The 24,642-nt window shown below is 39.3% G+C and overlaps 1 protein-coding gene across 2 annotated transcripts in view; it reads left to right on the top strand.

The window, feature by feature from the left end:
• The window catches only part of pi4kab (phosphatidylinositol 4-kinase, catalytic, alpha b), a 74,352-nt gene that overhangs the window by 28,016 nt on the left and 21,694 nt on the right, over positions 1-24,642 (top strand). Inside the window, exons 32-55 of one of the 2 annotated variants that reach the window (XM_052109211.1) lie at positions 17-144; positions 218-376; positions 2,356-2,507; positions 4,438-4,545; positions 4,639-4,766; positions 8,150-8,308; positions 10,371-10,450; positions 10,531-10,730; positions 12,750-12,840; positions 14,242-14,409; positions 14,510-14,563; positions 15,265-15,385; positions 15,475-15,604; positions 15,981-16,051; positions 18,086-18,158; positions 18,247-18,317; positions 19,972-20,078; positions 20,524-20,628; positions 20,936-21,061; positions 21,150-21,270; positions 23,161-23,320; positions 23,422-23,511; positions 23,591-23,674; positions 23,753-24,416. In XM_052109211.1, the coding sequence (XP_051965171.1) occupies positions 17-144; positions 218-376; positions 2,356-2,507; positions 4,438-4,545; positions 4,639-4,766; positions 8,150-8,308; positions 10,371-10,450; positions 10,531-10,730; positions 12,750-12,840; positions 14,242-14,409; positions 14,510-14,563; positions 15,265-15,385; positions 15,475-15,604; positions 15,981-16,051; positions 18,086-18,158; positions 18,247-18,317; positions 19,972-20,078; positions 20,524-20,628; positions 20,936-21,061; positions 21,150-21,270; positions 23,161-23,320; positions 23,422-23,511; positions 23,591-23,674; positions 23,753-23,804 (2,738 nt within the window). In that variant the 3' untranslated portion in view covers positions 23,805-24,416. Of the gene's footprint in view, positions 1-16; positions 145-217; positions 377-2,355; positions 2,508-4,437; positions 4,546-4,638; positions 4,767-8,149; positions 8,309-10,370; positions 10,451-10,530; positions 10,731-12,749; positions 12,841-14,241; positions 14,410-14,509; positions 14,564-15,264; positions 15,386-15,474; positions 15,605-15,980; positions 16,052-18,085; positions 18,159-18,246; positions 18,318-19,971; positions 20,079-20,523; positions 20,629-20,935; positions 21,062-21,149; positions 21,271-23,160; positions 23,321-23,421; positions 23,512-23,590; positions 23,675-23,752; positions 24,417-24,642 lie in introns of those variants that run through there. The other variant, XM_052109210.1, reaches the window with a different exon arrangement.

Below are 24,642 nucleotides of genomic sequence, written 5' to 3' on the forward strand. Positions count from 1 at the left end.
CACTCGCTGTCTTCAGATTGGGATCTTCAGTTGCTGCATCACCTGTGCTGGTCTCCTCTGAAGATGTTCACAGAGCAGGGCATGGAGACCGCCATCGCGTGCTGGGAATGGCTGCTCGCGGCACGCAATGGCGTTGAAGTCCAGGTAACCCGGCGGCTATAGAATTGTAACCGTGTTACTTGATGTAAAACGCTTATCGCTGCTGTTTCATACGTAGTTCATGCGAGAGATGGCGGGCGCGTGGCAGATGACCGTCGAGTTGAAGATGGGTTTGTTCTCAGAGACGGAGTCGGAGGCGGATCCTTTAGCGGCCTCGGAAGAGAGTCAGCCTTTGCCCCGCCCACCCAACGTCACGCCACATTCTCTCTGGATTGAGGTCTGTGTCATGCAGTCGGACTGTCACCATGATGAAATTTAATGACATTTTTATTTAATTTATATCATTAAATCTTATTATTATTATTATTATTATATTACAGAAAAAATTGCATTATGCAACCAGAGCAAACTGCATTAAATACTCCATTAATAAACACTCTAAAAATAATAAAAACAATTTATTTGCACATTTATATATTATAAAAAAATCTCATTAAATTGAAAGATCTTCTATTTTTTTTTATTATGTTGTAATGGTGTGTTCATATACAACGCTTTAGCGAGCGTTTCCCGAGACGCAATTACATGCAAAGTTGATGCAAAGATGCGAATAGCCAGGTGGTACGAACGAAGCGAATGGCGCGACTCGAACACGTGAAATTGCTTCATTCACGTCATGCGAAAAATCCGCTTGACGTGTTGTTGCGAAAGCCCATCAGCATTGAGATTGTCCAGATGTCACTGACGTACGGACGTAGTAGCAGAAGAAAAATGGATGAAACGATTGTTGTAGCGGTGTGTGGACACCCGGAATTGTACGACACAACGTCATAACTGTACAGAGACCGGACGAAAAAAGACGTCGCTTGGAGGAAAGTGAGCGAGGAAGTTGGACGTTCTGAAAATATCCGCGTCTACTTGATTCCAGCTATTGGTTGTACTTTACTATGAACCAAGTCGTAGAAGCCCCTCCTCCCGTCCTTTTCCGTAAGAGAAGCGGGAATACTCGCGGGTTCACGTTACTCGTGCGAACGCGAGTTTAAACACACACTTATAATCAAGCGGTCAAACTCGCGTGGGCAATGCGAGGTGAACATTTTCTACGCGTTGTATGTGAACGCACCGTAAGAAGTTTATTTTGTTTTTTTTATTTCAACTACTTTGATCTTGCCATGCAAATAACCTTTGATGCTGATATGGCATAATTAATTTTTTTATACATGAATACATTTCTATCGAATACAGTTTTACTTGTGTTCTTTACTAAATTAAATTAAATTAATAGATTACTGGTCCAAATGATTCAGTTCGAAGGTTTTATATATATATATATATACACACACAGGGTTGGGAGGGTTACTTTTTAAATGTAATCTGTAGAGGATCACATGCTGTAATATGTAATTGTAACGTATTCCGTTAGATTACTCAAGGTCAGTAATGTACTCTAAATACTTTGGATTACTTCTTCAGCACTGGTAAAAAAAATTTCACTTGTTTTGACTATAAAAACTCAAAATACATGTTAAAAATGCATTCTCTGAAAAAACTAAATATCTTATGCAGTGTTGTTTCTAAAACAAGATCAATTAAATTGATATTTTTACAGGAAAACAATACAAATATCATCAAGAATATGATTTTTGTCCTAATATTAAAGGTCTTACTAGAAAAAAATGTATTATGATCCAACGTGAATTTACTTGATAAAAAATATGATCGTGTCTGGTAACATGTGCATGTAAAATGGCTAGAATTAGCATTTTAGCTTAGCGTAAAGCTAACAATTTACACAAGGTTTATTTCCATTTCTTCTGCTCCGAACTTACTTCAAACGTCTCTGTCTGCTCGTATGAATGTAATGCATCATAAAGTGTTTCACCGCTGTTCAAATGCACTTTTGATCATTTAAATGTATAAATGTTTAAATATTAAATGAAACAAATGACAATAAAATGCAAAGTAATTCCTTCGGTAATCAAAATATCTTTAAATGTAACTATTCTATTTACCAATGATTTAAATTGTAACTGTAGTGGATTACAGTTACTTATATTTTGTATTTAAATATGTAATCCCGTTACATGTACTCTGTTACTCCCCAACCCTGTTTGTGTGTGTATATAGTATGCAGTAAACCGTATGCCTGTATTCCACTCTTTAATCAATCTGACACCGTCACGCCTCGGTTGAAAAGTGACGTGTTACAGAATTAATTGAAATGTCAGTGTGTTCATACTTGTGCATGTTAATTAGTTTCTAGTTCAGAGGTTTGAAATCGCCAAATACTGCAGCGCCGATCAGGTGGAGATCTTCACTGGCCTCATGCAGAGAGCGCTGTCGATCAGTGTCGGTGGACCCAAGAGCGGCCTGAACCGACACGTAGCTGCTATAGGACCCCGATTCAGGTAACACGTTCAAAACCTGCGTTGACACAATATATAGCTTTTATGGTGTTTACAGCATATGTGTACAGTGTGATCCAGATGTCTGAGACGACTTGTGAAAATGCTTCAATGTAGCTTTTATTTCTTAAGTATGTGACTAGCATAAAATGTGAGTGATGAGTTGAAGCAAACTTGATCATCTGTATCAAGGAGTTAAAGGAATATTCCGGGTTCAGCTCAATCGACAGCATTTGTGGCATAATGTAGATTACCACAAATATTTAGTCTCATCTCTCATTTATATAAAAAAAATTATGACACTTTAACAGTAAAATCATGTTAACACACAACAGAAATCTGCTCTGAAGCGTTTCCATTCAGAAATGTGTTTATCGCTAATTCGCCTCCCAGATGTCCCAAATTGTTCCTCTGAAGTTTGGGTAAAATGGGGAGATTATTGAGACAATTCATTGAAGTTAGTCAGATTACTGTCATTTTAATTAACGAATAAAAGCAATGCAGAAGAGGAGGATTTGCACTCATAAGGGAGCAGTTGTTCTTCTGATGGGACTGTAATATTGGTCCTGATGTTGCGTCTATCGCAGGTTGCCAACAGTTACGACCCGAAAGCGGATCATCATGGCCCTGTTCAAGCTGGCAACCTGTAGCAAGTATTGGAGAAAACTTTCAGTCTCAATATCAGGATCGTTTTCGATGTGTGCATGATATTAAAGAAACATTGATGCGTGTAATATCAGTGTTACATATATGATACTGTGGCAGGGCGGAGGGCGGGGCCGGGTCGTGATCCTACACACCCGGTCCCGTATTAGGCTAATTAAGCCTCCGTGAGGGATAAAGGTTGACTGCAGAGTATCGTGCAGGAGAGAGAGATCGTTAGCGGACATGTCCATCATATGTGTTTTTACGATGCCGGTGGTCTTCACTCTGGTCCTCAACAAGTCTTGTTGGGATGTGTTCTGATTTGCTGATCCCTTTACACACATGACGGACATGTCCGTAAACGATCTCTCTCTCCCGCACGATACTCTGCAGTCGGCCTTTAAACCTCAGAGGCTTGATTAGCCTAATACGGGACCGGGTGTGTAGGATCACGACCAGGCCCCGCCCTCCGCCCTGCCACAAAATGTATTCAGGCCTGGACTTTTATCAAACATGTAAAGTTTGGGGCGGATTGGACGTTGTTTGTATGAGTTATAACAACTTCCTGTTTCATGGCGGAAAAATCCAACTTTGTCAGACCGTCACGGCCATGGCGTGCAGTGAAAACTCAAAAGCTTCGCAATTCATCGCCAAGGTCTTTAGATTAGAATTTAACCAACTATGATGTTGATCTGATGAAATCTCTAGGAAGAGTTTGTTAAAGTACGAGGCCTGGAAATGGCAAAAATTGAAGAGAAAAATAAAAATGGCGGACTTCCTGTTGGGTTTAGGGCATGGGTTCAAGAGACTGTTTTGTAGGTATTGGCACAATTACATAAGTATACCGATCTACCTACGTGTAGGTGAAACGTAGTGTAAAGCGCACATCGTTGAATGTTTGTAGGTGGCGCTATAGAGCCATATTCCCACACCTAATTCTGAAACCCATTTCAGATGTACATTTTCACCACTTCTGATGCGTGTGTAAAGTTTCATGAGTTTTCAAGTATGTTTAGGCCCTCAAAAATGTGATTTTCATTTGGAGGAAAAAATTATAAACGCCTAGAAGAGCAATAGGGTCCTCGAACCATCGGCCCTAATAAATAAACGGATGTCTGTCATGATTAAATTACAATTAATTTGTTCTCCTTGTACTTGTTGATGACCGGTGCATGATACGAGATATTTGTGTTGGCACTCCTGGAAGTGTCATGTTTGCAGGATCGGATCTATATGCCGTTAAGATCAATCCATAATGTTAATGTTTACATGCATTTCTGTGCTACAGGCTCTTAACTCTTGGACTCACACTTCTGCATGCTGACGTCGTTACTAACGCCACAATCCGCAACGTCCTGAGAGAGAAAATCTACTCGACAGCCTTTGATTACTTCAGGTATAAACGCCAACACATTAACATTTAATATACATAAGAATATATGCGTGTTGATATTGCAATAGCTCATTAGTGTATTTGCGTGTGTTTCAGTGCGGCTCCGCGGTTCCCCACTCAACCGGAGAAGCGTTTACGTGAAGACATCAGTATCATGATAAAGTTCTACTCGTGTTTGCTGTCCGATAAGAAATATCTCACTGCCATACAGCTCGCCCCACCAGGTAACCAAACCATATCTTGATTATTAATTTCACCTTCAGAGTATGTAAACATCATCTTACTTTAAAAGCATAGTTCACCCAAAAATGTATGTATGTTAGATTTAGAAACCCTTGTTATTAGTGACACCTGTGGCCGTTAAGTGAACTGCAGCAGCTACCTGTTGCTCACGCTCGTGCACACACTCCACAGTGACACCTGTGGCCGTTAAGTGAACTGCAGCAGCTACCTGTTGCTCATGCTCATGCACACACTCCATAGTGACACCTGTGGTCGTTAAGTGAACTGCAGCAGCTACCTGTTGCTCATGCTCATGCACACACTCCATAGTGACACCTGTGGTCGTTAAGTGAACTGCAGCAGCTACTTGTTGCTCACGCTCGTGCACACACTCCATAGTGACACCTGTGGCCGTTAAGTGAACTGCAGCAGCTACCTGTTGCTCGCGCTCATGCACACACTCCATAGTGACACCTGTGGTCGTTAAGTGAACTGCAGCAGCTACCTGTTGCTCGCGCTCGTGCACACACTCCATAGTGACACCTGTGGTCGTTAAGTGAACTGCAGCAGCTACCTGTTGCTCACGCTCGTCCACACACTCCATAGTGACACCTGTGGTCGTTAAGTGAACTGCAGCAGCTACCTGTTGCTCGCGCTCGTGCACACACTCCATAGTGACACCTGTGGCCGTTAAGTGAACTGCAGCAGCTACTTGTTGCTCACGCTCGTGCACACACTCCATAGTGACACCTGTGGCCGTTAAGTGAACTGCAGCAGCTACTTGTTGCTCACGCTCGTGCACACACTCCATAGTGACACCTGTGGCCGTTAAGTGAACTGCAGCAGCTACTTGTTGCTCACGCTCGTGCACACACTCCATAGTGACACCTGTGGCCGTTAAGTGAACTGCAGCAGCTACCTGTTGCTCGCACTCGTGCACACACTCCATAGTGACACCTGTGGCCGTTAAGTGAACTGCAGCAGCTACCTGTTGCTCACGCTCATGCACACACTCCATAGTGACACCTGTGGTCGTTAAGTGAACTGCAGCAGCTACCTGTTGCTCGTGCACAACATTTACATTTACATTTATGCATTTGGCAGACGCTTTTATCCAAAGTGACTTACAGTGCACTTACCCGGAGCAACCTGGAGTTAAGTGTCTTACTCAAGGACATAATGGTGGTGGCTGTGGGGCTTGAACCAGCATCCTTCTGATTACCAGATTACCAGTTATGTGCTTAGACCACTACACCACCACCACTCCACACAAACTCCATAGTGACACCTGTGGCCGTTAAGTGAACTGCAGCAGCTACCTGTTGCTAGCGCTCGTGCACACACTACATAGGAACGCGAGCTTGCGAGCATCGGCCAAAACAATGATGTAACGTACAAAGAGTCTGAACGTGATTCACCTCCGGCATCATGCCGACAAATGAGGTAGCATAATGAAAATTACACGGTTATGATTGTTTTGTCTTTGAGACTGTATATTATATTTGATTCTCCAGGGCTAAAACGAAGTACGGATATCGGTCTGACTATGCCAGGCTGTAGTTTGAAGTAACTTTTCTTTGCATGATACATTGACTGCATTTATAGGATAGCATATGTCACCATTAGCTAGCTAGCTTTATCAATAGTGGTTAGCTAAATTTGTTGAATGATGACGGTAGCATCTAAAATAGACTGTACATTATAAATATGTTGACACAATTCATTATTGATGTGATTCATTTTGATATATCAATGTGCTATTATTTTATAATAATAGAATGTGTATATTTTCTATACAACTAAGTTACGTTACACTAATGAATGGAGCTTTTTGCTGCAAAACGTGAATTTTTGAAAACATGAAGTTAATAGAATTAAATATTAAAAAGTATTTTCAGCTCAAAAGTGATTGTACTGCTTCAGAAGACTAGGAGTAAAGTCTCAGTGATGTCAAAAGTACCGAAAAGTCAAAACTTAAATAAAAAAAGTTGTCATGATACCAGTGTTTCTACGGAGCACCGACCCAATTCGGACCCCGCGCGCTCTAACTGACGAACGGCTGCTTACAAATGCTCACACGCTAATGAGTGTGTTCTGATACTCCCTTTACGCTGAAATGGACAATCAAATTAAAATAGTGACATGTCCTAGTGTTATTATTTAACCGCCGATTTCATTAAATAAATACAGTCTGCATGTGCTGCACGCTTCAGCACAAAACACCCCATTTAATGAGCATCACGCGCTGTGTTGTTTAAGTAGATGACGGAAGAGAGCGCTCATTCACTGTGATTCGTTCAGCACCTGCAGACTATATTTAATTAAATCACAGCATTTGGACCAACGTCTTAACCGAAGGTGTGAAATTGCCATCAAATACACAGAACGGAAAAGCCTTTGTCAAAATAAAAGTTTGATTCAAAATAAAAGCTAGACGTGAGAATTGCTGTAATTACAGTAATTTACTGTAATAATTATTATTATTAGTAGTAGTATGTTTAAGCAAAATTAAGCTAGAGTGCTGTTGAACAGAAGTTTTCCTTTATAATATGATGCTATGTGCAGCTTTTTATTTGACAAATATAAGACTAACGTTGTGTTTTAGATTATGCTGTGAGGATCTGATTTACTGAAGCACTTTATTTGATTTTTAAAAATGCAATGTTTGTTGAAAAGTAATTGTTCTATTTTCATTTGAATAGTTTTTTTTAATTAATTTTGATCAGACACTTTTTTTTAAAATTATACATTTTTTATTAAACAATTTGGAACGCCCAATTCCCAAAGTCCTCGTGGTGGCGTAGTGACTCGCCTCAATCCGGGTGGCGAAGGACGAATCTCAGTTTCCTCTGCGTCTGAGACCGCCAATCCGCGCATCTTATCACGTGACTTGTTGAGCGCGTTACCGTGGAGATGTATCGCATGTGGAGACTTCACGATATTCTCCGCTGCATCCAACTCACCACACGCCCCACCGAGAGCGAGAACCACATTATAGCGACCACAAGGAGGTTACCCCATGTGACTCAACCCTCCCTAGCAACAGGGCCAATTTGGTTGCTAAGGAGACCTGGCTGGATTCACTCAGCACACCCTGGATTCAAACTCACGACTCCAGGTGTGATAGTCAGCATCAATACTCACTGAGATACCCAGACCCCCACATTACTATTTATTTATTTTTTGTGATATAGAAGTTCTTATTGAGAATAATCTTTCTCCCCATGGTATTGGTACCGAGTTATGAGTCGAAATTCACAGAATTTTCCTTTAAGGTAAGATGATGTTCATTTGGGTTTTGCCTCCTACAGAAACGGCCTCTATTATTACTTGTGATGACTGTTACAGTGTGTGTGTGTGTGTGTGTGTGTGTGTGTGTGATCAGATCCTCAGGATGTGTCTGTGAACAGTCTGTCAGTGATGGGAGTGACTGACTCCAGGTCGAGTCTAGACGCTGCGGTGGGCTCAAGACAGCAGGTCACACAGGGCTGGATCAACACATACCCGCTGTCCAGCGGCGTATCCACTCTCTCCAAGAAATCAGGTCCTCACACAGTGTGATATTTATTACTTTTGTTTAATGAAACAGCATTTGCAACCCAGATGGGGTGGCTGTGGCTCAGGTGGTAGAGCGGGTCGGCCGCTAATCGCAGGGTTGGAGGTTTGATTCCCGACCCACATGACTCCACATTCCCGAAGATTTCTTGGGAAAGACACTGAACCCCAAGTTGCTCCCAATGGCATGGCAGCTCTGCCATCATTGGTGTGTGAATGGGTGAATGAGACACAGTGTAAAGCGCTTTGAATACCGCTAAGGTTAAAAAGGCGCTATATAAGTGCAGACCATTTACCATTTAATTTGTTATTAAATGTTATTCATATTAATAATATGTTAAGCATTATCTATTAGTATATTAATCATATGTTAAGCATTATCTATTAGTATATTAATCATATGTTAAGCATTATGTATCGCCACATTAATCATATGTTGAGCATTATGTATTGGCATATTAATCATATGTTGAGCATTATGTATTGGCATATTAATCATATGTTAAGCATTATGTATCGCCACATTAATCATATGTTGAGCATTATGTATTAGCATATTAATCATATGTTGAGCATTATGTATTGGCATATTAATCATATGAGCATTATGTATTAGAATATTAATCATATGAGCATTATGTATTAGAATATTAATCATATGAGCATTATGTATTAGTATATTAATCATATGTTGAGCATTATGTATCGCCACATTAATCATATGTTGAGCATTATGTATTAGCATATTAATCATATGTTGAGCATTATGTATCGGCATATTAATCATATGTTAAGCATTATGTATTGGCATATTAATCATATGTTGAGCATTATGTATTGGCATATTAATCATATGTTGAGCATTATGTATTAGTATATTAATCATATGTTGAGCATTATGTATTAGTATATTAATCATATGTTAAGCATTATGTATTGGCATATTAATCATATGTTGAGCATTATGTATTGGCATATTAATCATATGTTGAGCATTATGTATTACTATATTAATCATATGTTGAGCATTATGTATTAGTATATTAATCATATGTTGAGCATTATGTATTAGTATATTAATCATATGTTGAGCATTATGTATTAATATATTAATCATATGTTGAGCATTATGTATTGGCATATTAATCATATGTTGAGCATTATGTATTGGCATATTAATCATATGTTAAGCATTATGTATTAGTATATTAATCATATGTTGAGCATTATGTATTGGCATATTAATCATATGTTAAGCATTATGTATTAGTATATTAATCATATGTTGAGCATTATGTATTAGTATATTAATCATATGTTGAGCATTATGTATTAGTATATTAATCATATGTTGAGCATTATGTATTAGTATATTAATCATATGTTGAGCATTATGTATCGCCACATTAATCATTAATTTATGTATTGGCATATTAATCATATGTTGAGCATTATGTATTAGCATATTAATCATATGTTAAGCATTATGTATTGGCATATTAATCATTAATTTATGTATTGCATATTAATCATATGCTAAGCATTATCTATTAGTATATTAATCATATGTTAAGCATTATGTATTTGCATATTAATCATATGTTAAGCATTATGTATTTGCATATTAATCATATGTTGAGCATTATGTATTGGCATATTAATCATATGTTAAGCATTATGTATTGGCATATTAATCATATGTTAAGCATTATGTATTAGCATATTAATCATATGTTGAGCATTATGTATTGGCATATTAATCATATGTTGAGCATTATGTATTGGCATATTAATCATATGTTGAGCATTATGTATTGGCATATTAATCATATGTTAAGCATTATGTATTAGTATATTAATCATATGTTGAGCATTATGTATTAGCATATTAATCATATGTTGAGCATTATGTATTGGCATATTAATCATATGAGCATTATGTATTAGAATATTAATCATATGAGCATTATGTATTAGAATATTAATCATATGAGCATTATGTATTGGCATATTAATCATATGTTGAGCATTATGTACCTCATCTGTTGTAGGTCTGTCGAAGAAGTCAAACAGAGGAACACAACTGCATAAGTACTTCATGAAACGCAGAACGCTGCTGCTGGCTCTGCTGGTGAGAAATATATCAGTTTATCAAAGGGGAGTCAGTGGATTTGGATGAACTTATGATAATATGCATTGTGTTGTGTGTAGGCTAGTGAGGTGGAGCGTTTGACCACATGGTACAATCCTCTGGGCAGTCATGAGCTGCAGATCTCAGCTGAACAGTCTGTGGAAACCAGCATCAGCAACTGGAGATCCAAATACATCAGTCTGACTGAGAAACAGTGGAAAGACAATGTCAATCTGGCCTGGAGCATCGCGCCTTACCTCGCATTGCAGCTACCTGCCAGGTGTGTGTGTGTGTGTGTGTGGTGAAGTGCTGTAAAAATGCATTAATTGCATCCTATATTTAAATATTTTAACCAATTGTAAAATTTCATAATGCTATGCTGTCTTTATTTTTATTATATAGTGTGGCATTTAAATAGTCTGACTTTTTCATTGCCAATTAATCAACAGTTAATACATTAACACGTGATAAGTATGCCGTGTGTTTTATAATTAAGCGATAGATAAGGAAACAAAGGGCGTACAACAGTTGTATGTTGGCGCTAGAATAATGACTTAAGTATTTAAATCTGAAATGTGTTAATTTGAATTCTAGACATGTGACTCTTAAAGGGACAGTTCACCTATAAATGATAATTCTCTCATCATTTACTTACCCTCATACCATCCCAGATGTGTACGACTTTCGGACTATTATTCAGAACACAAATTAAGATATTTAGAAGAATATTGCAGCTCTGTAGGTCCATACAATGCAAGTGAATGGGTGCCAAGCTCTAAAAAGCACATAAAGGCAGCATAAAAGTAATCCATAAGGCTCCAGTGGTTTAATCCATGTCTTCAGAAGTGATATGATAGGTGTGGGTGAGAAAAAGTGCTTTTTTTACTATAAATCTCCAGTTTCACTTTCACATCTGAAAGAGAAAGCTAAAGTGGAGATTTAGAGTATAAAAAAATGGACTTCAATATTGACCTGTTTCTCTCGCACACCTATCATATCACTTCTGAAGACATGGATTACAAGGGTATTATATTATATTATGTCCCCATAATTCAAATCACTTAAAAAAACACAATAAACGATGTTTTATTGAATATGTTTTTTGTGAGGTTAGGGGATAGAATCTATAGTTCATACAGCATAAAAATCATTATGTCTATGGAGAGTCCTTAATAGCTGCACCAACTTGTGTGTGTGTGTTAGTGCATGCATGCGTGCTGTGTGTGTGTGTGTGTGTGTGTGTGTGTGTGTGTGTGTGTGAGAGTGACTGAGTGTTTGTTTGTGTGTTTTATGCGTGTGTGTGTGTACTTTTATGTTTCTGTTGAGGTTTTTGGAGCTTCAAAGTTCTGGTCACCATTCACTTGCATTGTATGGACCTGCAGAACTGAGATATTCTTCTAAATATCTTCATTTGTGTTCTGCAGAAGAAAGTCTCACATCTGGGATATTTTGAGGGTGATTAAATGATTGGAGAATTTAAATTTTTTATTTTAAATTTTAACTATCCCTTTAACAAAACTGAAGATTTATGTGGCATATTTTATACATTTGTATTTGTAAACAGCAGATTTTTTTTTTGCTTTGAAGTTTTTAGAAGCGGAATAATTCAGTTAATAGAATTACAGGTTCAAAGTTGCAGATCAAGAAGAAATTCAGAACTCCAAATACAAATGCCCAATAATCAGATTAAACCAGGCCAAAGATGGGCAGTTTACTTACGCCACCCATAAATGCCAAAGTGTTTCCCTGCTGATCCTGTTGTTAACATTAATGTGGAGTGGTGGTGGTGTAGTGGTCTAAGCACATAACTGGTAATCTGGTAATCAGAAGGTTGTTGGTTCTAACCCCACAGCCACCACCATTGTGTCCTTGAGTAAGACACTTAACTGCAGGTTGCTCCGGGGGGATTGTCCCTGTAATAAGTGCACTGTAAGTCACTTTGGATAAAAGCATCTGACAAATACATAAATGTAATGTAAATGCAATAGTTACAGAATTGTTTAATCTTGGCTGACCACTGGGTGGCGCAATTAAATAATCCAGCTTTGCCTGACCTTTGACCTAGTTTGTTTACTTTATTATTTATTTTAGATCTGAATGTGAGATTTGTATTCTGAATTTCTAATTAATCAAAACAATTAAAAAATAATCGTGCTTATTCTATAATCTGAATGAAAATAAAAGTAAGGTAGTTCAAACACAAGTGTGTTTTGTGACTGTTGTACTGTGTTGATATACGGGTATAGCAGCACTGCGCATGTTTGAGCAGATCACAATTAAGCCACACAATATCTCACAGATTCAAGAACACAGAAGCCATTTTTTCAGAAGTTACACGTTTGGTGCGGCTGAATCCCGGAGCGGTTAGTGACGTCCCTGAAGCAGTGAAGGTGAATAACTATCATTATATTTATTCATGTTTTATTATGTTTAGCATGTGGTTTTATTTACTTGTGTAAAGCACTTTGGTTCTGTTGAGTTCTGGTTATCAATCAACGTTGATCAAAGTATTAAATGACACATCCGTGCCATAGATTATGTCTGGGTAGATGCCATATTTCAATTGATACACTTGTCTTGTTCTCGTCTGATTTTCACAACCCATGTGCAACTGTCAGGGTTTCTGCAGGTCTGAAAAAGTTCATAAGGTCATATTAAATGTGTGTAATGCATGAGGGATTGGTTGTTCGTTGTGTTTGTCATTTTTAATTGAAGAGTGATTTTGTGGGCACATATAGTCTCCATACCCAATTGGCAGTTTCTAGGATACACTCTATAGCACCACCATCAGTTCAAAAAATGACTTTTCTTTTGCGTGTATGTTTTGAACTAAATATTTTTTGCATGTAATTACTCTCTTCCTGATGATACAATTGGACCGCTTAAATTAAAACTCCTTCCATTACAGTGGCAGCCATCTTGCATTATGACGTTTAACGTTTATTCACTATTAATCCTTCAAACTTTGCCCTGGTTTCCCTAAACAGCGGCTCAACATTGGTTTGTCGTATTGAAACAAAACTTGGTATGCTTCATCAGAACAATGATCTAAGGGTGCATGCAATAAATGGTCAATAAATGTGAAAAATGTCTATTTTTGCCTGTAACTTTTGAACCGTATGTCCTATAATCATGCGATTGATGTCTATGGATTTCTTGGGTCATGAGGATTTCATAGATACCCATATATATGTACATTTTCCCATATTACCAAAAAGTTAAATATCTTTTGAATGTATTGCCAGATTTATATAAAAAATGGTATGCATCATTGACATCATGTCTTGAACGTACCTGAGCAGTTTGGTGACAGCGCCACCTATAGTTCAAAAGATAACCCAAACTTGTGTGTTCACTCCAACCTTGGCATGTCTTTTTGCCGTTCGTGAATCATGTCAACTCAAGTGGCACAGTCAGTACATTTCTGTAAATGTATATATTATTGGCTAATCTATGACAAGGGATTTAGATTGCAGAATCATTGGGAGGTTCTTGTGTTTTTAAATGTCCATTAGTTGGTCTTGATAAGGTCTTAAAGTCTTAAATTTAGCATCATAAAAACTGTGCTATTTGTCCACTAATAACTGAAATCGGCTACATTGTGGGGAATAGCCAACAGTCCCCATGAGACTTGATAAATGAGCTAAATAATGTTTAAATGAAAATTGAAATGCAGGAAGAATTGTTTTTGGTTTGGTTTGAGGATTAAGGAAATAATAAATCAATAGCTCAATAATTACTGTATAATAGAAGTCAATAAAAGTCTCCACCATGTGTGTTTTCTGTTGCAGTTCTTGGTGACGTGGCACACTATTGATGCAGACTCGCCTGAGTTGAGTCACATCTTGTGCTGGGCACCAGCCGACCCCCCCACCGGCCTGTCGTATTTCTCCAGCATGTACCCGCCTCACCCGCTTACCGCACAGTATGCCGTCAAAGTCCTGCGATCTTTCCCTCCTGTATGCCACACAATCGTCATCATCATCATTTTTAAAAGTTCTGCATTCTGTGTTCTTTTCATTAATATGATGTCATTCATATTTTACTGTCTTTTAACAGGATGCTATTCTGTTTTACATCCCGCAAATTGTTCAGGCCCTTCGCTATGATAAGGTATTGTGTGTGTGTGTGTGTGTGTGTGTTTGAAGTCAATGTGAAATCAGAATCGAGTCCATTTTACATCCTTAGTCTTATTGCGAAACGATTCATCAGTGCATTGTTACCAAAGAAACAAAATTGGAATGGCTAAAGTAAATAATCTATGTGCTTTGACAATTTGAAAGTTGCGCTCCACTTGTCCCTAAGTTGCGGCAGAAATTTGGGTAGCCTCCGGAGTCGTAGCTGGGCGCCGCGGACAGATGCGTACAGTTGTTTTGATTTTTAGAATGTGCCATGTCGTCTGCCAGATGTGTCCAGTGTGCAACCCCCTTAACATTGATAGAATGTTCAAACTGGGCAACGGAATGTTCGTGCTTTCAAACTGCAACTTTCAAAAATTCAAATGTAAACAAACCCACACAAGGCCTTTGATCTGCGTTAAGTCGCTTTCACTTTCTCTCTATAGCGAGTTGTTTGTCTCACTTTATTGTCTGTTAATCTATCAAACTTTAAACTTTTAAACTAGTTTAACCTTTCCAACAAGGCTTTATCAGGCAAACGTCAAAGTACTCGCCTACAGTATCTAGTTTTATTTGCGTTAGCTCTGATTTGGTTTGGAAAGTGAAATGTTTGTCAGTTTAATTTAAATGTTTTGAACGTGTCCTCTTGCGGTGCATGCCAAGCGCACTAGTTATACTGTATATGTATGTTTTCAGATGGGTTATGTGAGAGAATACATCCTGTGGGCCGCTCAGAAGTCCCAGCTTCTGGCACATCAGTTCATCTGGAACATGAAGACCAACATCTACACAGATGAGGAGGGACACCAGAAGGATCGTAAATAAAGTTCCTCTTCACCCTCATCAGCTTACAACTAAAGCTCTTCAGTGATGTCTGGTTTACTCTGTGATCTGTGTGTTTTCTAGCTGACATTGGAGAGCTTCTGGAGCAGCTGGTTGAGGAGATCATTGGTTCTCTCTCTGGTCCTGCTAAAGATTTCTACCAGCGGGAATTTGACTTCTTCAACAAGATCACCAACGTCTCCGCCATTATAAAGTACTTGAAATAACAGCTGATACCTCACAGTGAACTGATACTTTTAAACCGATGCGCCCTGACATTCAGAAGTAGCTTGAAGCCAGCCAATCAGGAAATTCAGATTTTTGAAAGCTCTTGATATTTTTTGTACATTTATATGCATCAGATAAAACGTTTATTGGCATGCAAACATCGCTTGAGGTCATGAATAAACTGCATTGTTGTTACAGACAGATAATGCTTGCTAATCGAAAGAATAAACTCTGGTTTTGTGGAAATGAGCTAGTATGAGAAAGTATTAGAGATGTGATTTAATGAGAACTGATGAACACAAATGTGTATTTTTTTTTTTATGTTTATATTATACTAATATATTTCTCTGCTCATATTTCAGGCCTATTCCTAAAGGTGATGAGCGGAAGAGAGCGTGCCTCCGAGCTCTGTCTGATATCAAAGTCCAGCCAGGTTTGAACATCTCTTCAACGTTATTGCGAAAAATGTATTAGACTTGAAAAAACTATTAGATGGGTAAAGTTCGTCAAGACAAACTTTGATGTTGGCTTGACAAAGCCATAGAGTTTTAAAGGATAGTTAGAGGTAGACTCAAATGATTTAAGACCATTTTCCATCCATCCATCCATCCTAGTTCCATCCATCCACCTTAGTTCCATCCATCCATCCACCTTAGTTCCATCCATCCATCCACCTTAGTTCCATCCATCCATCCACCTTAGTTCCATCCATCCATCCACCTTAGTTCCATCCATCCATCCACCTTAGTTCCATCCATCCATCCACCTTAGTTCGTTCCATCCATCCACCTTAGTTCGTTCCATCCATCCACCTTAGTTCGTTCCATCCATCCACCTTAGTTCGTTCCATCCATCCACCTTAGTTCCATCCATCCATCCACCTTAGTTCCATCCATGCATCCACCTTAGTTCCATCCATGCATCCACCTTAGTTCGTTCCATCCATGCATCCACCTTAGTTCGTTCCATCCATGCATCCACCTTAGTTCGTTCCATCCATCCATCCACCTTAGTTAGTTCCATCCATCCATCCACCTTAGTTTGTTCGTTCCATCCATCCATCCACCTTAGTTCCATCCATCCATCTTAGTTAGTTCGTTCCATCCATCCACCTTTGTTCCATCCATCCATCCATCCAGATGGAATTTAGTTTTGAAATCGAAATGTGTAAGCCCATTTCTTTAGGAGAGTTGGAAAGAAAGAAAAAGAGACATTTAAAGCTTTTTGTGGTGGGGTCCATTTTTGTTTATATGCTTATAATATAGAGGCCTAATATCTACAGCCCAACACTTGTAGCTTTTGTAATGTTGGCTGAAGTTTTTAGACAGTCTTTTACCACACCCTCCACAGTTTTAGAGGACTTTTCAGATGGTCCCTTACCCACCCTAGGCAAAATTTCCAATAAATATCAAGGTTAAATTAATGATCTTGACGATTTTGTGGTGACACCAATGGACCAGCTTAAATACGGGACACATATTTAATCTTTTAAATACGGGACAATCCCGTATATTACGGGATGGTTTGCAACCCTCTTTGGGACTGCCGCTCTGAAATGGCGATGTCCAGAGAATGGATTACATTCAGACTAGCATGGTAATGCATGGAGCTGGTAAATGGTCTAAATGGTAAATGGTCTGCATTGTCTCATTCACCCACTCACACACCAATGACGGCAGAGCTGCATGCAAGGCACTAGTCTGCCATTGGGATCAACTTGGGGTTCAGTGTCTTGCCCAAGGACACTTCGGCATGTGGAGTCAAGTGGGCTGGGAAACGAACTGCCAACCTTGTGATTAGTGGCCGACCCGCTCTACCACCTGAGCCACAGCCGCCTAGTGCATGCAACTCTACGTTAAGAGACCTTGTCCAAAAAGAATGATTCATAGCATTGGCGGATTATGTCTTTGGACCGTTAAAAACTAACATCAGACAAATGCAGACTGTCTTTTACATAAACCTGGAGATATTAACATGATTTGACAATAGAGGTCACTGTTGTCCCAAACATTGCACATGTAGAGTTCTATCCTTCTAATTGGTCATTTGTGCTCATGACTTTTGGGTCATGATCTAGTGGTTGAGAAACCCTGGGGCGGCTGTGGCTCAGGTGATAGAGCGAGTCGGCCACTAATCACAAGGTTGGCGGTTCGTTTCCCGTCCCTCATGACACTGCATGCCGAAGTGTCCTTGGGCAACCCCAAGTTGCTCCCAATGGCATGGCAGCTCTTCCGTCATTGGTGTATGAGTGTGTGAATGGGTGAATGAGTCACAGTGTAAAGTGCTTTGAATACCACTAAGGTTAAAAAGGCGCTATATAAGTGCAGACCATTTGCCATTTAAACCAAATCTGTTGAATGACAGTATGTTGGCCTTGTCTAGCCAACATAATCACATTAATCAACACATAATAATTCCAAAGGCACCCTAATATTTCATACTGTACTTTTTTTTGTGTATTTCTCAGGCTGTTACCTGCCCAGTAACCCTGAGGCTATAGTTTTAGACATTGACTACAAATCTGGGACACCAATGCAAAGGTACAGTCACCACCGAAAATAATCAAACGTCAGTTTTATGGGGTTAGATGCATGATACAAACATGTTGCTTTGTGTTTTTCTTCATAGTGCTGCCAAAGCGCCTTACCTGGCCAAATTCAAGGTGAAACGCTGTGGAGTGAGTGAGCTGGAGAAGGAAGGTACAGACCAAAAGACAAGCATCAGAATTCAAGATTTGCATTTGCTGAAGGAAATGTCAGTGCTTGCAAGGCAGCAAAAGAATAACACTCAAACATTCATTTGGCCTGTTCTCACGCTGGGGAGCCCTCGGCCTGACGTACACCCCCCCCCCCCCCTCCTTCCCTGGGGGAGGGCGTGCTTTAAGCCCCGTCTGCCGGCAGGTCATCCCCATCTACCTGGACGAGGGAGGGGACAAGGGGAGGGAAACAGAAATAATAAATATGGGGGGGTACTTCCTGTAACAGTGTAGTACCCCCCAAAAACACTGTAAAATTTAAACAAGAGGTAAAAGGCCAATGCAGAGCGGCAGTGAGAGAGAGAGAGAGAGAGAGAGAGAGAGAGAGAGAGGATGGAAAAAAACACAAAAAAAACCTACTCGACGGTTCTCCAATACACTGTCGCATGGTCCTCGATCACTTCTCCACCCTCTCAGGCGAACAACAGCCGCTTCTCCCTGGGTGGACCATAGTCAGACTCGTGACCCCCGGCGGTCAGAACGCCCCTCCGCATTCTCGGCGACTCGTGGGGACACTCCTCCGCCCCTGGCAGCGTCCCTACCACTCCAGGTGGTCGGAGAGACACTTCCCTCCTCCCCTCGCGGACTGCAGTCTTCCTTCGACCCCTCCGTGTTTCTAGGGGATGGCAGCGGCTCCATCGCTGCAGGTGGTTGGGGAGTCCAGTCCCCACTCGCCTCGCGGACGGCGGCCGTTCACCGTGTCCGGGCGGTCGTTCTACTCCCTCCCCCGGTGAATGGTAGCGGTGCTCCTCTGGGTGGACGGCAGTGTCGAGGACTCCGCGACGGGCATCCCTCCTCCTCCTTCCCGGGCTTCGGCACCAGTGTTAAGGCGTTCAATGGAAAGGAGGCAGCGAGAACCAGCTTGAAAATATAAATAATAGTTTAATATAAAACTGAAGCAAAAGACAAACACACACGAGGGACATGTCCGTAAACGATCTCTCTCTCTCTCTCTCTCTCATCGCACAACCGTCTGCCATTGGCCTTTATCCCTCTCGGAGGCTTAATTAGCCTGATAAGTGACCGGATGTGTATATCACAACCCGTTCCCGCCCTCCGCCCTGCCACAACCTCCTACTAACGTCCAATAGAATTGGCTATTTCTCTCCAACTCCTCTCTTTCTCCACCGGTTGTGCTACAGTTCAGAGGAAACATCAAATGTTGGCACTGGTGCTCCTGCCAATGTCCCACTAATCTTTCCTCCATTTCTTCAGTCCAATGAGACTTTCTTGATACCTCAGCCATGCTAGTTGATGTTCTGTTGTAGGTACATCAGGACTCCTCCCACTGAAACTTCCCGCCCCGTTTCTTGCTCTCTCATTGGCTGTAGGTCAACTACAGCTAGATATCTCGCTGACATCGGCGACGCATCGGTGCTTCTATCAAAATTCACACATTGCTATCGTCGCTTACGGGAGCGAGCTCCTATTTGCCTACGATTTCAAGGTTTTGTCGGCGATCTCCACAAAACTGTCGGCTTAAAATCATGTAGTGTAAACTCTGCATAACAGTACGTTAGCTTTAAGCCAACATAATAAAGACTAGTATCGTGACACACTCCTCTATGCAAAGCTCAGTCCTGTTTGTGTGTGTGTAGGTTTACTGTGTCGGTCCGACTCTCTGGATGAAGCTCGCAGTGAGGAAGAAGCTCAGAAGATCTGCTGGCAGGCGGCCATCTTTAAAGTAGGAGACGACTGCAGAGAGGTATCCGTGTCTGAGCCACATTCAATACCAACTACCTGGCAAGACAACTGCACATCAGTTGAGCTCTACGTATATTAATGCACCAACTAAACGGCATACAGCAACTGAATTATATTACTTGGTGAAAGCGTAATATGTGCTGTGGCTCAGGTGGTAGAGCGGGTCGGCCGCTAATCGCAGGGTTGGTGGTTTGATTCCCGGACTCCACATGCCAAAGTGTCCTTGGGCACAACACTGAACCTCAAGTTGCTCCCAATGCCAGGCTAGCACCTTACATAGCAGCTCTGCCGTCATTGGTGTATAAGTGTGAATGGGTGAATGGGACACATTGTAAAGCGCTTTGGTAACCGTATATAAGTGCAGACCATTTACCATTACAAATCACTATAATGCACGGCTTCTCCTGTCTTATTGCTCTAGCATCTCTCTTGTGTTCTCTCTGTAGGACATGTTGGCCCTGCAGATCATTGGTCTGTTTAAGAACATCTTCCAGCTGGTGGGACTTGATCTTTTTGTCTTCCCCTATAGAGTGGTTGCTACGGCACCAGGGGTGAGTGATTGGAAAATGTATTTATTCCCAATTTTCAAGTCAATAGTCAAGTTCAGCTGAAACCAAAGACAATCTCACTGGATAAGAGTCGATGCTGTTTGGATTCGGATCAGGTGCGAGCAGGTCAATCGTCTGTCAGTCTCATCAGAACTTTGACTATATAAATGACATTTATTGTCTGAAAATTGTTTGCAAAATCAACTAGTGTGATGCCATCTGAAATGCATTGTTCATGTAGACGTTAGATGGCTTCCTCTTGTATCTGGATGCTTTTATTGCATGTAATAGCGTTGTGTTTCTCCTGTAGTGTGGCGTTATTGAGTGTATCCCAGACTGTAAGTCCAGAGATCAGCTGGGACGACAGACCGATTTCGGGATGTACGATTATTTCCGCAACCAGTACGGAGACGAGTCCACACTGGCCTTCCAGAAGGTGAGAAAAGACACTTGCTTTTTATTATTTAACACTCTGGTTGTGAATTAGATTTGACTGAATCTCTCCCCGTCTTCGTGCATTTCAGGCGAGGTATAACTTCATCCGGAGTATGGCGGCGTACAGTCTGTTGCTCTTTCTACTGCAGATTAAAGACAGACATAATGGAAACATCATGCTGGACAAACAAGGCCACCTCATCCACATCGGTCTGACATAAATAAGATCATCAAATATACGTTCACATTTGTGCAGGGCCGTCGTTAAGGGGGACAAATGGGAACTTGTCATTTGGGGGGACCCACTAATTCCAATGATCACTAAATTGCGGTATTTTATGGTGTCTACACATACTAAAATACAGCTGCTATGATTCATCTCACACGCTAGTATTTGATGCACCTTTGGTTTTGCGTACTTGCGTAGGCACTTTCATGTTCGCCGTTGTCATGACAATCAGTGCACTTTCTGATGGTTGTGCATGAGAATCAACAATCAATTTTCGAGGATGTGATGCATTGGGCTCTATACTTCTGATGAAGCCATCAGTCTGCGTTATTTCAACGCAATTATTCAAAAATCATATGTAATAGTATTCCTGGTGAAGAACTACACTAGCCATGATCACTGAGAGAAATATGCACCAGTCGAATCGCGGTGAACAAAGCACGCACATTTATTTATATAAATAAATAAACTAATATATATATATATATATATATATATATATATATATATATAGTGTGTGTGTGTGTGTATATATATATATAGATAGATAGATAGATAGATAGATATATAGATTTTATTTTTATATAATATATAGATAGATAGCTAGATAGATTTTATATATATATAAAAAATTAAATATATATAGTTTATTTATACACAAAGTATACATATATATATGTAAAAAAATATATATATATGAAATCTCTCTCTCTCACTTTATATATATATATAGTATAAAATGTATATATATATATATATATATATATATATATATATATAGTATATATATATATATATATATATATATAAAAGTATTAAAAATATATATATATATATATATATATATATATATAAAAAGTATTAAAATATATATATATAAAAAGTATTAAAAATATATATATATATAAAAAAAGTATAAAAAATTTTTATAGATTTTTTTATACTTTATATATATATATTTTTTTATATATATATACTTTATTGTGTATAAATAAACTATATACTTTGTATATATATTTTTTATATATATATATATATATATATATATATATATATATATATATATATATATATATATATATATATATATATATATATACTATTTTGATATAACCGAAATAAACAGAATAATGAGGAATAGGGTTTATTATTATTCACAAGATATGAAGTTGTAAGCAACGTATTTGCTGACGGGCCACATTTACTTATAATTTATTTATTTTTTTTGCGTGCCATCATTTTAATTTAAAACACTTGATTATCTTATTAAATAACTAAATATTGATTGCATTAAAGGTGCACTCAGTAATTGTTTCCTCTTTAAAAAAAAGTTTAACTTCTAAACACATGAATTGAAATGTTGTAATGTGGGAAATCACGACCACTCACATCAGTAACCTTATAAAAGCGGTTTTATTCTACCTGTTATTAAACACTTTCTCTCATTGATTAAAGTAATCATGACTGACTGTGAATGCTACATTTCTACAATGACATCTGATACTGAAAACTGTTGATTTTAAGTAATGATGCCTCCGAGCCACTAGGTGTCACTAAGTCCAAGATGACTCAAAGACAAAAGTTGCTGAGTGCTCCTTTAAGCATAGAAATATGGATGAATATTGACAATGCTGAGAGATTTAGATTCAGCAAATCCTGACAATGTTTTAGTGTCACCTCTAGAGGCCGCAGTCATACTATAAAACCAAGCCATTTTAATAACAAACAAACTTCGGCCTTCATTTTTGATGATAGTTCAATCGACGGCCCTGCATAAATAATGACGTGCTTTCTGGTAAGTCATAGTGTTTATTCATACTATACACGACAACATGAGTGAACATGAGCGGTGTGCGATTTGTCCTCTGCAGATTTTGGCTTCATGTTTGAGAGTTCTCCCGGTGGGAATCTGGGCTGGGAGCCGGATATCAAACTAACGGATGAGATGGTGATGATTATGGGCGGGAAGATGGAGGCCACGCCCTTCAAGTGGTTCATGGAGATGTGTGTGCGCGGATACTTGGCCGTCAGGTATTTCATACGGTTTATTTCATTAATGTGTTAATGTGTTGTGTTGTGTGTGTCGGTCAGAAACAGAGACTTGAGAATTGACTTCTGTCCGCTCTCGGCAGGCCGTACATGGATGCTGTGGTTGCCTTGGTAACGCTGATGTTGGATACAGGACTACCCTGCTTCCGCGGTCAGACCATCAAACTGCTCAAGTGAGTAAAGCAGCTACTGTGCAGCAGAAGTTCCCCTTTGAGTTATTGACAGATTTTGAGCTGTTGAAATGTGTCGTAGGCAGCGATTCAATCCTGGAGTCAGTGAGAAGGAAGCTGCGGCTTTTATCATCAAAGTCATACAAAACTGCTTCCTGAGTAGCAGGTCAGTGTCTCATATTCTCACACATGTTTGGTTTAATATATAAGTGACTTCATGAACTCTGTTTTCATTTTGTTTCAGGAGCAAAACGTATGACATGATCCAGTACTATCAAAACCAGATCCCGTACTGAAGGTGTGGATCTTACGGCCCCTTCGTGCGCTTTATAACCCCAAAATGCTTTTTCGTTCATTTATACGCATTAAAATCAGCACTTATAAGTCTTTAGCCTTTCTGTTGCATGATAGCTTGAGTTTGATTTCATACTGTAATGATTACAAAGTCAAAGTGCCAGTGTTATTTGCCAACTGATGTGAATTTATTGTCAGGTATCGTGTGGATCTTCATGTTCTGTATTTACAGCTTTGAATCTGAGTGTTAATATTTAAATGATCTTTGGGTCACATGACCTCTGACCAATCGCTGCTTGTTTTCACAGTATGTGCCTGTTTATTGATCAATCGATTGTGCCGTATTAATCTTTGTACGCTCGTTTGTACTGTTGCATCAAATTTCTATCTCTTTCCTTTTGAAGTATTTATTCTGTCTATTGTATTGAATTAAATAAATGTCTACATTAATTATTTGCTGTGCCGTCTAAGCAGTGTGGGCAATTTAGAAACTAATTTTATTAATTTTTTCGGTTCATTCTGAGCATAAACTGTATGCTCACTTAAAGTGACAGTAGTCTGTGCAAAGGGTGGGTGATATACCGGTTGCAGTGTTACCAGATCTCTCAATAAAAAAGGGCCTTAATCTGGTAAAACGCTCAAAATAAGTGAAAATAAACTGACATTTTTTCTCTCCATGTTGGGAATTATCAGCTTAGAAATCAAAAGCAAATTATGCAGTAGCCTATATAAAATAATGTATTTTCAATAAATGTATTCTTAATATTAAACTGATCCTCCAAAATATTTTTTTAAAATACATCTGTTGATCTGAAATCAACGAATAGCCGTGTTTGGACT

Source organism: Xyrauchen texanus, chromosome 37 (genome assembly GCF_025860055.1).
Source record: "Xyrauchen texanus isolate HMW12.3.18 chromosome 37, RBS_HiC_50CHRs, whole genome shotgun sequence".
NCBI lineage: Eukaryota > Metazoa > Chordata > Actinopteri > Cypriniformes > Catostomidae > Xyrauchen > Xyrauchen texanus.